Source organism: Amphiprion ocellaris, chromosome 9, assembly GCF_022539595.1.
Source record: "Amphiprion ocellaris isolate individual 3 ecotype Okinawa chromosome 9, ASM2253959v1, whole genome shotgun sequence".
Classification (NCBI taxonomy): domain Eukaryota; kingdom Metazoa; phylum Chordata; class Actinopteri; family Pomacentridae; genus Amphiprion; species Amphiprion ocellaris.
In genome coordinates this window covers 5,329,743-5,345,355 of record NC_072774.1, presented here as the reverse complement: position 1 = coordinate 5,345,355, position 15,613 = coordinate 5,329,743, and the positions used below count along the sequence as shown (strand labels likewise).

Below are 15,613 nucleotides of genomic sequence, written 5' to 3'. Positions count from 1 at the left end.
ATGAGTAAAAATCTTCCAAAAAATCCTAAAAATATCTAAAGTGATTACAAATATATCAGTAAAACTTCTAATATTTTCTTAAAAACATTCACAAAAAAATCAAACCAAAATCCAGTGAAATTCGCTGGATTTTGGTTGATTTTTTTGTGAATGTTCTTAAGAAACATTTTTAACATTTCTTTTTTCCACCAAAACATGTTCAAAGATTTCCAGAAAATGTTGAAAATGTGGACATCAGAAGTTTCACTGTGATTTTTTTTTCCTCCACATTTTCAAACTTTAAAATGGGTCAAGGAGGGTTAAACTTATTTTGAGTTTTCTTGCAAAATACAACTCAAAACAAGATAATTGTTTGACTTAACAAGATATTTAAGATGCATTGTCTTAAGTTCCTCCATCTGCTGAAATGTCACTTGTTAAGTGAATTTATCTTAAATCAAGTGGGATGAGACGTTTTGACTAAAAAGGTAAGATTGTGAGTTTTTGCAGTGTAGACAGTGAATTCTCTGGAGCAGGAACGAGTCAGATACCTTTAATCTGCTTCTTCAAGGGTTTCTCGGGCTCCAACCATCTCTGAAAGACAGAACTTCATTAAGTTTAATGGCTAACCAGGGCTGGGAAAAAAATGATTTCTGTAAGCACACCCTGTGGTTATCATCAGCTAAACGGCAATCAGCCAGTGCAACGCATTAAAGTGTGAATGTGCGGCAGCGGAAGCTCACAGGAGAGTGTGTGTTGGCCGCGATGGAGGCGATGGCGGTGCTGGATTCTCTGATCTGCAGACTGAAGAGCTGCCTCTCCTGCAGGCCCAGGTGGTCGCACACGAGGTCCAACAGAACCACACCTTCATCCTGCTTCTGAGGGACGGAAACAACAAACACGGTGCAGCCGGCCAGACCGTGTGGCGGCTTATTTTCACACTAAAATACACTGTGTACTATGTTAGACCAGACTCAGTATAAACAGGAGTGAGAAAACCCCTGAGGAAGATCAGCTCAATGACAAATGATTCTAAATAGCATCATCTCTCATTAACTGTGTTATTTAACCCTCGTGTCGTCCTGCGCGGTCAAAATTGACCCGTTTTAAAGTTGGAAAATGTGGGAGAAAAAAATATTTTCACAGTGAAACTTTTGATGTCCACATTTTCAACATTTTTGGGAAATCTTTGAACATTTTTTGGTGAAAAAAAAGAAATGTTAAGAAGGTTTCTTAAGAGCATTCACATAATAATCAACCAAAATCCTGCGAATTTCGCTGGATTTTGGTTGATTTTTATATGAATGGTTTTAAGGAAAATATTATAAGTTTTACTGATAAATATGGAATCAATTTAGATATTTTTAGGACTTTTTTGGAAGATTTTTATTCATTTTTTGAAAATATTTACATTTTTTAAAAATTATTTTTGAAATTTTTTTTCCAAATTTGGGGATTTTTTTTATATAAAACTTTTAAGGGAAACTTTTAAGGAATTTTTGGAATTTTCTTCCTGAAGATTTTGCAACTTTTGTATAAATTTGGGGGATTTTTTGCTGATTTTTTGGATTTTTTTCAGGCAAGGGAACAATATTTTTTGGTGCCCGTAAATGAGGACAACAGGAGGGTTAAAAATGTCTGTAAATCAGGTGGAAAACATTAATAATGTAGACATCCAGGTGAAAATCTGGTTTCCAAAAGGCCATCAGCAGCTCAGCTCTCTGCGGTTTAACTACTCATTGTTTTATTAATCACTCTGAGAGACAACCCACGGCTTATCTGCAGTTCTGTCCTCCTCACAGTTTCTCCTGCTGGAGGCCAATATTTACTGTAAACTGCAGCAAACGCTCTGACGTTCTGATGTGGACACAAAAAACCCAGGCGATGATGAGTCTGAAGCGGCCTCCTTTAGAAAATGTTATCTGAACACAAGAAGCCCAGGAGCTCAGGAGGGTAATGGAGAGTTTAATTTGGGAATCTGGGTGCACATTACAACCACAGCGCTCTGCCTGCTCTCCCACTGTTCACATTAAACTGCTGCACGGCGGCCGTCCTCGAAAGCAACGCTGCCATCCTGCCTGTTTGATCGTGTGTAAACTGTCATCCGGATGACATGTTGATGCCGTTAAACGCTTCCAAAACGGCAACAAACAACAAACAAACTCAAACCTCTTCAGCATTCTGAGCAACAAAACCTGCCTTTGGGTTCAAACGGCGTCTAAACTGCACCATTTATCAGAGCCAGAAAGTGGAAAATGGAAAAAAAACGTTGGATTTTCAACCTCAAAGCGATTCTTAATCATTTCTGATTAAATTTCAGCTTAAAATAATATTTCATCAAAATTACTTTATTATACATGTCTCCCTTAACCCTCCTGTTGTCCTCATTTATGGGCACCAAAAAATATTGTTTCCTTGTCTGAAAAAAATCCAAAAATTCAGCAAAAAAAAATTCCCTGAATTTATAAAAATTTGTAAAATCTTAAGGAAGAAAATTCAAAAAATTCCTCAAAAGGTACAGGACTTTATATTGTGGTGAAAAATGATCCCACAGTGAGGAAAAATGTGACAAAAACACCCAGAAACTGCTTAAAGTTCAGATGGTTTAGACGTTCCTTAATTTATATCATTAATTAACCCTGAATTTTGCTTTGTCCTCTACGTAAATATAAATATTTCCCAAATTGGTCTATAAAAATGAACCAGAATGCAGAAAAAAAATTTAGAATCATGGTTTTTCTGTTTCCATAGAGGTGCAGGACTTCATATTGTCAGGAAAATGATCCCACACTGAGGAAAAATGTGACAGGAACTAAAAAAAACACCCAGAAACTCCTTAAAGTTCAGATGGTTCAGACGTTCCTTAATTTATATCCCATTAAAATTTTAATTAAATCTGAATTTTGATTTGCCCTTTATATAAATAAAGACATTTCCACAATAAATTGGTGCATAAAAACACACCAGAACACAGAAAAAGTTTTAGAACCATGGTTGTTCTGTTTCTATAGAGGTGCAGGACTTTGTATTGTGGTGAAAAATGATCCCACGGTGAGTAAAAATGTGACAGGAACTAGCAGCCAAACTTTAAAAAACACACCCAGAAACTGGTGATGCTACGACAGACGCTGGGAGGTGAACGTGTCCTTGGAAGACAAGGTCACAGTTTGAGTAGATGGAAGCGAGCGGAGGAGGAGATTCTCCACCAAACTGTTTGTTTGTGTTTTACGCACGCTGACTCTGAAGGTCTCGATGGTGCCGTCCAGCAGCTGAACCAGGCAGAGCAGGTCCGGTTTTGGCATGTCTGTTACCACGGTAACGCCGCCGCCGCCTCCCTCTCAAGACAAACACCCTGCCCTCAGCTCGTCACCGCGAGGCGACCTGGAAACACACACAAAGCACAAAGCAGTGTCAGATGTTTGCAGGCTGTTGTCTTCCTCCCTCCCTGCGGACGGCGCTGACTAACGTACGAGCGTCGGGCTGCAGTGAGTAATGCGCCGTGAATGCGAAGGAGTGTGTGCGAGTGTTTGTGTAATCCCTTATTATTTGGCCTGGGTCTGAACATGTCCCTTCCCTCTCCCTGCTGCTCTCCCTCTGCGTCTCCCCGCCTTTCGCAGGCAGCTGAACGATAAGAATGTTAAACATTTTCAGAGTTGAACACGCCCCGATCGGCGGCGGCTGATCCGGGACCAGCCGGCGGCTCTCAGGCAGTTTCCAGGTGAACGGTCTCCAGTTGGTGAAAGGACGACCAGGCGTTCGGGTTAATGTTTGAGCGCCGGGACACACTCTGAATACATTAGAAACAGAGCTGGTCCCAGTCTGACGGCCGGTTTTCCACCTTGCAGGCTGAATTTACAAGTGAAATGCTGCATTTGAAAGCAGATTCTGGACTCTGGTCTCACTGGGGGGTTCTGCATCCCACATCTATTTCTCAGATTCTGCTTTATTGCATAGTTAAGGAACATTTTTCCCATTATCAGTGGCAATGTGAGGCCCGTACCACTATATATCACATGAATAGCCATATTTTTAATGTTTTTTTGTTTGTTTTTTCAGAAAATTTTGGCTAAAAAATAGCCCTGAATCCATTCAATCACCCATTAAAGTCTGAGAAAATAACATTATATAGTTAATATAAACATTGTCTGATCCACTTACTTGTTAAAAGTTTCTCCTTTGCCTTATTTTTTATGTTAACACACATTTTAGCCATAATCAATGACATTATGAGGCCTGTAGCCCTAAATATCATATAAATAGCCACATATACAATGGTTTTTCACTATTTTTTTTCACAAAAGTAAGAATAATTTTGCTAAAAAATAGCTGTGGATCTATTTTTCTTCTTTTGCCATATTCAGTGGCATTATGAGGCCTGTATTCCAGCACATGATATAAATAACCCTATGTTTAATGGTTTTTGTTAATTTTTTTCTGAGAAAAAGAATAATTTAGCTAAAAACAGCCCTAAATCTGTTCACTCGTGCATTAAAGTCTGAGAAAATAACATTATATAGTTAATAAAAGATCTTGCTTAGCCATTGATGAAAGTCTGATTTGCTTACTTCTCATATGAGAAAGTTTCTTTATTCTCTTATTTTTTATGTAGTTAACAGATAGTTTGGCCAGAATCAGTGATATTATGAGGCCTATAGCTCCAAATATTATATAAACAGCCACATACATAATGGTTATTGTTTATTTTTTTAATAAAGTAAGAATAATTTAGCTAAAGCATAGCTCTGAAACTATTAAATCATTGTTTAAAGTCCTCAAAAATAACCTTATATCGTGAATAAACAACATTTGGATCTTATTTTACCATTCATAAAAGTCTAATTTGTTTACTTAAGTCAAATAGTGTTGGATTACAGAGATTTTTCCATTATTTTGTGGATGGGTACCTCCCATAGCTACATAAATAAATCACATTACCGCGCTAATCGTAACCAAAATATAGCAACAGGTAGCTGAGTAACAATGAAAACACATTATACTGTTTTACGATAAGCTGCTGAAGTTACACAAGTTATTATCAGGCTGAACACGGACATTGTTTACTGTGTTTGTATTGTTAGAAACAGGCCCATTTGCTCTAATTATTAGACATTTTTTTAAGACTTTATGTGTTAAGCTGCATCTCTGGGACTATTTGAAGCAGTGGTGTCAAACTCATCTTAGTTCAGGTTCTACATTCAGCACAATTTCATCTGATTTGGGCCGGATCAGTAAAACCACAGCATAATAACCTATAAATAATCACAACTCCAAATTGTTCCTTTGTTTTAGTGCAAAAAATGTTCACATTTAAGGAATTATCTTTTAACAAAACATCATGAACGACCTGAAATTTCTTAAGAAAAGTAAATTAAATTTCAAAAGAATTATGCCTCGGTTTATCATTTACACATTACAACTTCCAGATCACAGAGTTTCTACAAAGACACAAAACATTTAGTCACAGGTATCTGGAGCTGAATTACACAGTATTTTACTTTTATGATCAAACCAACCAAGTCAGACCAAAAAAAGACAAAAAAAACACCAAAAACAAGACAAATTAATACAAAAATGAGACGTAAAACGACAAAACCGATACACAAAACAACAAATAAAGCAAAACACAAAATGGCAAAAATAAGACAAACAACACAAGTGAGACAAAAAGGAAACACAAAACGACACAAGCAAGAAACAAAACGACAAAAACGTGAGACAAATGACAAAAGCCAGACAAAAAAAAACAACAAAAACAAGACAAAATATTACAAAAATGAGACACAAAACAACAAAAGAACAATGAGCAATCCAGTATTTTACTTTATGATCAAACCGACCAAAGTCAGACAAAAAAACAACGAAAACAAGACAAAATGTTACAAAAATGAGGCGCAAAACGACAAAAATGAGACACAAAATGACAAAAAAATGAGACAAACGACACGAAACAAAACAAAAAAGATACAAAAAAGTTGAGAAAAAAGTTACAAAGCAAAAAAAAGGAACAAAGGACACAAACGAGCCAGAAAAATGACAAAAGTGATAAAAACAAAATGACAAAAACGTGGGACAAACAGCAAAAGTCAGACAAAAAAAACAACAAAAACAAGACAAAATATTACAAAATAAGACACAAAACGACAAAAGCGAGAAACACACTGAGAAAAAATGAGACAATTACCACAAAACAAAACATAAAAAGAGACAAAAAATTGACAAGTTACCAGGCAACAAAAAAAGGACAAACAATACAAGTGAGACAAAAAAAGACACAAAACAACAAAAACGAGACAAAAAAAATTACACAAATGACACAAACGAGAAAAAAAATTACACAATACAAACGAGACACAATATGACAAAAACAAAACAACAAATATGTGAGACAGACGAAAAGTCAGACAAAAAAAAAGACAAAAAACAACAAAAATGAGACAAAATATTACAAATATGAGACACAAAAGAACAATAAACAATCTAACATTTCACTTTATGATCAAAACAACTTGTCGTGGTCTAGAATTTATTCTAAATTTATAGTTTTACAATTTGAAAACTTGCAGTTAATGTCTTCTCTGAAATGTTTACACTTGATAAAGTCGTCCTGAGGGCCGGATTGGACCCTCTGGAGGGCCGGTTTTGGCCCGCGGGCCGCATGTTTGACACCCCTGATTTAAAGGGTTGCTAACCCAAATCTGTAATAAATAAGATTTATGTGAACAAGTATTGACAATTGGCACAACTTTGCATGTGATTCTAGCCGTAATTCATTGTAAATTAGACTAATTCTAAAGGCCACAGCACTAAAACCACCACTTCTGCTGCCTGGACTCACTGTGACAATAAAGCTGCACATTTTACAACCATTTTGCTGTGAAATAATCCGAGAACGTTGCAGTTATCGGGTTCAGACGCACAGATTTCTGCGTGTGAAGCTCCAGCAGCTCTGCAGAGGGAGGATTCTGCTTTTTTTGCTGCTTTTGTTTTGATGTTTCCGAGGAGGTGTGAAGATCTTTGTGTTTGCCGTCGCAGAGCTGCTGTTTAAATACACACATTTTTGTGGGTTTAGAGGGAGAATATTTGCAGGGATTTCAGAGTGTTGTGCATCACATCGCCTGAAGGTTTTACTTCACAAATTTCCATCCGAGACCGTAGCCCTAAATATTTCATAAACAAGCCTGGATCTAGTGACTTTTTGGTTTGTTTGTTTTGCAAAAGTACATCTAGTCCTGCTTATATCTATCTAATATCTATGACTAATTAGATATAATTCATCCAAGAGTATTTAAACCATTGTACTATTAAATAAGATTCATGAAAACAAGGTGTTTCCATCCACACCTTTATGATCACTGGAGCCGTTAATCATCAGAAATCTGACTAATTCCAAAGAACACAGTTTGTTCTAACTATCTGCTCTCACTTTTTAAAGAAATAACTTGAAAATAGTGCAATTAAAACATTAAAATGTAAAGATTTCAGTTTTTTTTTTACAAAGTTTCTGAATGTTGTTTTGCAATTTGTATGCAACAAAGCAGTGCCATGGTTCAGTCAAGGTGTCTGAAGCTGTAAAAACCCAAATATTTTTAATATTTTAGCTCTGAATATAAATTATCTGTCTGTTTGCCAGCTTTAAAAAGTGAAGTCCAGCCCTGGATGTATTCATCTGTTATTACAATCAGTCATAATCAGCTAAAAAGACACAGTTGATCCTGGACAAGTCCTTCTAAGACACACCTTTCCACACAATTCTAGCTGTAAATCATCATGAATCAGATTAATTCCAGGCACACCATTTAAAATAACACTGGTCTGCTGTGAACTCATTTTACTGTGGAATTACTTGGAAACACTGACATCAAGAAGTTAAAATGTGCAGATTTTTGTGGGCTTTTTAGGGTTTCAGGAGAACATTTGTAGAGATTTTGGAGAGTTGTGCATCAAAGCACTTCAACTCTCCAAAATAATAAAGAAAATTCTTCCCGTATATGAAGATTTTTGCTTGTTTGCATTAGAAAAGAAGGAATAATAACACAAAACTAGCGCTTGAATTCTTCATGTCACTGTAATCACGTGTAAAAAAACTTCAAGAATAACATAATAAAGTTGATCCTGGATGATTTAACTGAAATGAGTAAAAAAATAACATTTATGACGGCAAGTATTTCCAAAACACACCTTTACACATGATTCTAGCTGTAAATCCTAATGAATCACGCCGTTTAAAATTACACTGGTCTAATGTGAACTCATTTCACTGTGGAATTACTTTGAAACGTTGAAGTTCAGAAGTTAAAATTTACAGATTTTTGTGTTTTGCTTTTCAGTTTAGGGAGAGTAATTGTACAGATTTTGGAGAATTGTGCATCAGAGCAGCTAAAACTTACAACAAAATTTAAATTTTATGCAACAAAGCAGTGATGTGGTGAAACCCGAGTGTCTTTTTTGTTCGTTTGCATTAGAAAAGTTGGAAAATAACATAAAAATTATCTTGATTTCTTCATCTGTCACTGTGATCGTGTGTGAAAACTTTCAAAAACCACATAATAAAGTTGATCCTCAACTGTTTGACTCAACTGAGTAAAAAAAAAAAAAAACATTTATGAAAGCAAATGTTTCCAAAACAAAACTTTACACATAATTTTAGCTCCAAATCATCATGAATCAGACTAATTCCAGGCACACCGTTTAAAATAAAACTGGTCTAATGTAGTAATAATGTTTATTTTACTCTGGAATAATAGAATTATGGTGCATTCAATTTTTGCTGTTTTAGGGAGAATGTGTTTCATGAACAGCACTGGATCCAAATTATTTTTGTTGGTTTATTTGCTTGTATTACAAAAATAGAAAGAAAAATATAAAAATAGTCTTGAATTCTACATCTGTCACTACAATCCTGTATCAAAACCCCTGAAAATAACATAATATAGTTAATCCTGGCCTGTTTAAAGGATTTGTTTCTCAAATTATTATTAAATCCATTCTGTAAATCATCATAAATCAGACTAATTCCAGTAAACACAGTTTAACAAACACTGGTCTAATGTGACAATAATGATCTGACTTTACCTGAAGCACATTTTACATCTGTTTTACCTAAAAATGGTGCAAGCAGGAGGTCAAAATTTACAGATTTTTGAGCTTCTTTGTGAGTTTAGGGTGAATATTTGCAGAGATTTGGGAGAATTCTGCATCAGAGCACCTAAATTCTTTTTGAAAAACGAAGATTTGATGCAACAAAGCAGTTTTTTGGTTAGATCTGGACATTAAATATTCGATAAATAGGTTTGTTTGTGTTACAAATGTAGTAATAATGATGCAAAATTAGTCTTTAAAAGGCATTAAACCCTCCTGGACTATTTAAAGCATGAGTTACCTAAATTAGAACTATATTGCAGCTGTAAATCATGATAATAAGACTAATTAAAAGGCACACAGAATAATACAAACACTGATCTACTGGGATAATAATGCAGAATGAGCCTGACTGTACCCAAAACACATTTTACATCCATGTTGCTTTGAAATAAGTTAAAAATGGAGCAACTGAAGGGTATTTTTTAGGGGTTAGGGTGAATATTTGCAGAGATTTTAGAGAGTTGTGCATCAGAGCAGCTAAAAACTAAAAGAAAGTTAAATATTATGCAACAAAGCAGCTGCGTTGTTGAACCTGGGTGTCAAATATAACATAATAAAGGCGTTTCAGGACTGTTTATAGCATCAGTTATACAAATTAGTGTTAAATTTCAGCTTTAAAATCATCATAAATCAGACTTATTCCAAAATATACCATTTAAGAAAACACTAGTCTACTGTGTAATGACCTTTCTCATATTTTACATCTGTTTTACTTTGAAATTACTCAAAAAAACGAGCAGTTAAAAGACTAAAATCTACAGATTTTTTGCCTTTTTGAAGGTTTAGGAAGAATATTTGCAGAAATTTTGGAGAATTGCGTATAAGAGCAGCTAAAACCTACAAAAAAGTGAAATATTATGCATGAACCTGCTTGTCATATATTTCATTAACATCCCTGAACATGTACATTTTGTTGTTTTGTATTACAAAATTAGTAATAATACAAAAACACTCTTGGATTTCATCTTTTGGGGCTCTGATCATGCATGAAAACATTATAAAATAACATTATAAAAGTTTTTCAGGACTGAAAAATTATCATAAATCAGATTAATTCTAAGGTAGGTAGTGAAAAAAATACACTAGATCCATTGAACTCTGGAATAACTCAAAAACTGAGCAGTTAAAAGGTTAAAATCTACACATTTATTGCATTTTTGAGGGTTTAGGTTTTACCTGAAGCACATTTTACATCTGTTTTACTTAAAAATGGTGCAATTAGGAGGTTAAAATTTACAGATTTTTGAGCTTCTTTGAGGGTTTAGGGAGAATATTTGCAGAGATTTTGAAGAATTTTGCATCAGGAGCAGCTAAAACCTACAAAAAAGTGAAATATTATGCCTTGATTGTTGAACCTGGGTGTCAAATATTTCATAAACATCCCTGACACCTAAATTATGTTTGTTTGTATTGTAAAATCTGTAAAAATATAAAAATATTCTTGAATTTCTTCATGTATTGTTCCGATCGTGTATTGAAATCCCTGAAAATAACATACTAAAGTTGTCCCGGAACTGTTTAAAGGACAACTTATCCAAATTACTGTTTAATTTTAGCTTGAAATCATTTAAAATTAGAATAATTACAAGGCAGGCAGTTAAAAAATATCACATTGTACTCTGGAATAACTTGAAAACGGTGCAATTACCAGGTTGAAATCCAAAGATATTTGTCTTTTCGTGAGTTTAGGGAGAATATTTGTAGAGATTTTAAAGAACTGTGCATTAGAACAGCTAAAATCTCGTTAAAAAATTACATTTTATGCAGCAAAGCAGCCGTATGGCTGCAAAATTTCTAATTACACGCATTGAAATCCTTTAAAATATCATATTAAAGTTGTTCCGGGACTGTTTAAAGGATCAGTTACCCAAAATTTTAGCTTTACATCATCATAAATCAGAATAATCCTGTAGCAAGCAGTTAAAAAATACACTATATCCATTTTACTTTGGAATAACTCAAAAAAAATGGGCAATTAGTGCGTTAAAATCTAAAGATATTTGTCTTTTTGTGAGTTTGGGGAGAATATTTGCAGAGATTTTAGAGAACTGTGCATTAAAACAGCTAAAACCTACAAAAAAAAATAATTTTGTGCAACAAAGCAGGTACATTTATTCCATAAGCATCCCTGAACATGTAAATTATGTTTGTTTGTAATAAACAAATTAGTAAAAACATAGTAAAAAATAGTCTTGGATTTCTTCTTTGGGTGCTCTGATTACACATTAAATCCTTTAAAATAACATATTAAAGTTGTTCCTGGACTGTTTGAAGAATCAATTACCCAAAATTTTAGCTTTAAATCATCATAAATCTGAATAATTCCAAGTACAGAGTTTAAAAAAAAAAGATCTATTTTACTTTGGAATAACTCAAAAATGGAGCAATTAAAAGGTTAAAATCTACCGATTTCTTGCATTTTTGAAGGTTTAGGGAGAATATTTGCAGAGATTTTGGAGAATTGTGCATTAGAACAGCTAAAATCTTTAAAATAAAGTACATTTTACGCAACAAAGGAGTGTTGTGGTTAGATCTGGGTGTCAAATGTCTCACGAACTGTCCAGTTTTTTGTCGTATTAACAGTAAATAGTGACAATATTACAAAAATAATCTTGGATTTCTTCATCTGTCACTAGAATCGTGTTAAAACTCTCCAAAATATATATTTTAACCTAATTAATATAAAACTCTGGCTGTAAATCATCATTTAATAAAAACACTGGCAGGCTGTGTGGTGACTAAAGCATATTATCTAACATTTTACCTAATTTTACTGTGAGAAACCTTAAATTTAGAGCATTTACAGGTCAAAACGTCCAGATTTAGGTGCTGGGTTTGAGCCCCCACACTTACAGATTCTTACTGACGCCTCTGGACTGAACTTTACGCGTAAAAATGAGAAATATTCCCAGAAACAGATGCTCAGAGGTCGGACCTCCAGCTCTGGGCCCTCCGGACCGGAGCTCCGGGGCCTGCCGGCCACCGAGGCCCGTGTTTCGGTTGTGAACCTGCACTGACCTCGCTGTACTTTGAGCTCGAACAAGGAACCTGTTGACACTTTTCTTCCAGCTACACCCAACAGCGGGAGCGCAGCGCTGGAAAACTTCTGCCCAAGCCTCGGGACTCCAGCCCGGACGAGTTCTGAGGAGTGAAGCGGGTTAAAGGGACGGACGGGGCCGGGGGTCGGTACCTGAGAGGTCCCGGGTCAGGCTCGGTTCATTCCCCGCAGCGCACGGCTCCGGTCGGGGCGCGGATCCAGGTAGAGTTAAATGAAGGTAAATATCCGGGACGCGCCTGTCATCGCTGCTGACTGAGCGCGGCCCCGCCCCTCCGCCGCGCGCGCTCCCGCCGGGGTTGCGCTGCACCGGGGGCGCGCATAGCAGAGGAAGTAAAGAAAAGAAAAAAATAAGTTCATTAGAAGGTTTTAAAGGTGAGAAAACATATTAAAACATAATTTTACATTTATTTTTAAATGTTTACCAATAATGCCATGTCCAAAATTATTAAAAATGGCTACAACAAGCCATAGCATAATCACAAAAACACACAAAATGTCCACAAAAAGACAGAAAATGGCCACAAAAACACACAAAATGGTGCATAAGAGACACAAATTGGCTACAAATTGACACAAAATGACCACAAAGAGACACAAGGCATGTACAAGAAAGACAAAAACACTACTTCTTTTTGTGGACATTTTGTGTGTTTTTGTGGTCAAATTGTGTCTCTTGTAGGCATTTTGTGTGTTTTTGTAGTCAAATTGTCTGTTTTGTGGACATTTGTGTGAATTTGCAGCTACATTGTGTATCTTGTGGCCATTTTGTGTGTTTTTGTGGTCATTTTGCATCTTTTTGTGGATGTTTTGTGTGTTTTTGCAGTCATTTTTGTATCTTTTTGTGGTCATTTTGCATCTTTTTTGAACATTTTGTCTGTTTTTGTGGTCAAATTGTGTGTTTTTGTGGTCATTTTTAGTGAATTTGTAGCCACATTGTGTGTTTTTGTGGTTATTTCATGTCTCCTTGTGACCATTGTGTGTCTCCTTTTAGTGTTTTGTGTTTCTTATAGGCATATTTGTTTGTAGTCATAATGTGTCTCTTGAAGGCCTTTTGTGTGTTTTTGTGGTCATTTTATGTCTATTTTTATATTTTGGATGCTTGTGTGGTCATTTTGCATCTTTATGTTGAAACTTTGTGGGTTTTTTTTAGGTCGTTTTGTTTCTCTTTAAGGTCAGTTTTGTTTTTTTTGAGTTCCTGTTGTGTGTCTTTGCGTTTCTAAATGTGATTTGTAACAGCACCTGCACTTGTTTTTTATGTTGCAATGGTGTTGGAGTTTCCTGTGGTGTTGCAGCTTCAGGTAAGAAAAACACCAGTGGAAAATTATACGCTCAGAATTATTCAATTTTCAAGCCCAATTTTGATTTATAATACCTTTTTATTCGACAAACAGGTTTTCTCTGGATGGAAATGACATAAACAAGTGACAACACACAGGTTTTTTTACACTAAAAATACCATATCCAAGATAATTAATATCACTATGAGGGAATATGATGCTTTGGGGCTGTTTTACTTACCTTTTATGCATTTATACCTTTATATAAATTTGCATTTTATCATCTGTAGTTCAGGGATGTTCATTATAGTGGCACTAATTAGTGAAGCCTAAAATTAAATTCATCCTGACATGTTGTTATGAAATATTAAACACAGAGATTGTGTAACTTAAAAGAAGACAGAGTATAAATTTTAAACATCTTCAGAGGGATAAAACGAAGCAGAAGTGAGATAGAAAATAGGATTAAACATGTGTTTACACCTTATTTGATGTAAATATGTCAATTACAAAGACACAGTTAAGCTGCTGATTATTTTGTCAGTTATTTCTTTAATTATTTAGTCTATAAAGTGTAATTTTTATCCTTAAAAAGGCTCAGGAAATACTCAATTAAACAAGCAAATTAAAGATTTTTGCAGCAATAATGACTTAAATTATTGTTAATATCAACATTTTTGCTGATTATTCAAGCTCTTCTCAAAGGAAAACAATAAATAAGGAGTTGATTCGATTATTTGCCATTTTGTGTGTATTTGTGGTCATTTTGCATATTTTTGTAGCCCTTTTGTTTGTATTTTCATCATTTTCGGTCTCTTTGTGGTCATATGGCATCTTTTTGTAGCCATTTTGTGGGTATTTGTATCATTTTGGGTCTCTTTGTGGTCATTTTTGTATCCATTATGTATTTGTGTCATTTTGTGTCTTTTTTGCATCTTTTTGTAGTTGTTTTTGTAGCAACCAAATGACTTTTTTTGTCCAACCGTGTAAAACCATAAAATACTCAATTACACAGGCAAATTAAATATTTTTGCAGCTATAATGACTCAAATTGTTGTTAAAATCAACATTGTTGCTGATTAATTCAGCCTCTTCTCAAAGGAAAATATTAAATAAGGGGTTTAATCGGTTTTCTTCTTTTGTATGACAGACTTCAAAGTTTAGAAAACGATTGTTTGTCTTTTCTGGTGTGACTGGAATAAAAGCTGCTCACTGACAGGTTGAGACCAAGATTCTGTTTTTATCCAACTTTCTGATGCTATAAATTCTTATTTTAAGAAAAGAAAAGCTTCGCTCTGCCTCACAGCTTCCTCTGGTTTGTTGTCTCCATCTACAGGACACATGAGGTACTGCTGCTGTGTCATCAGGAGTAAATTTTACTGTACTTCCTGTACCTAAACTACTACATAAGAATATTACATGTATGGCAACAGTCTGACATGTTTTATCATCATGTGTAGTTTTTTTTTTTTATTTAAAGCAAATCTGTCTGAGACTTTGATGGGGCAGTGGTGGCAGTGGTTGAGGTCATTTTGCATCTTTATGTAGTTATTTTGTGTTTCTGTATGTCATTTTGGGTCCCTTCGTGGTCAGTTTTCATATTTTTGCTGCCATTTTGTGTCTATTTGTGTCGTTTTGTGTCTCTTTTGCATCTTTTTGTATTCATTTTGTGTGTATTTCTGTAATTTTGGGTCTTTTTGTCATCATTTTGCATATTTTTGTGGTCACATTGCATCTTTTTGTTGCCATTTTATGTGAATTTGTGTCATCTTGGGTCTCTTTGTGGTCAGTTTTCATATTTTTGTAACCATTTTGTGTGTATTTGTGTCATTTTGGGTCTCTTTGTGGTCATTTTGCATCTTTTTGTATCCATTTTGTGTGTATTTGTGTCATTTTGAGTCTCTTTGTAATCAGTTTTCATATTTTTGTAACCATTTTGTGTGTATTTGTGTCATTTTGTGTCTCTTACATCTTTTTGTAGTCATTTCGCGTCTTTTTGTAACAATTTTGTGCATCTTTGTGGTCATTTTGCATCTTTTGTAGCCGCTTTGTGTGTATTTGTAACATTTTGTGTTTCTTTTACATGTTTTTGTGGTCATTTTGCATCCTTTTGTGGTCATTTTGCATCTTTTTGTAGCAATTTTGTGTGTATTTATAT

General features: G+C 34.9%; 1 protein-coding gene across 3 annotated transcripts in view; it reads right to left on the bottom strand.

Annotated features, from left to right (window-relative positions):
- Window positions 1-15,613, bottom strand: part of ptpn3 (protein tyrosine phosphatase non-receptor type 3) — a 37,963-nt gene that overhangs the window by 21,956 nt on the left and 394 nt on the right. For 2 of the 3 annotated variants that reach the window (XM_023262571.3, XM_023262568.3), the window contains exons 2-5: window positions 12,311-12,479; window positions 3,213-3,360; window positions 723-857; window positions 531-573 (exon numbers count right to left, since the gene is read on the bottom strand). In XM_023262571.3, the coding sequence (XP_023118339.2) occupies window positions 531-573; window positions 723-857; window positions 3,213-3,281 (247 nt within the window). In that variant the 5' untranslated portion in view covers window positions 3,282-3,360; window positions 12,311-12,479. The other variant, XM_023262570.3, reaches the window with a different exon arrangement.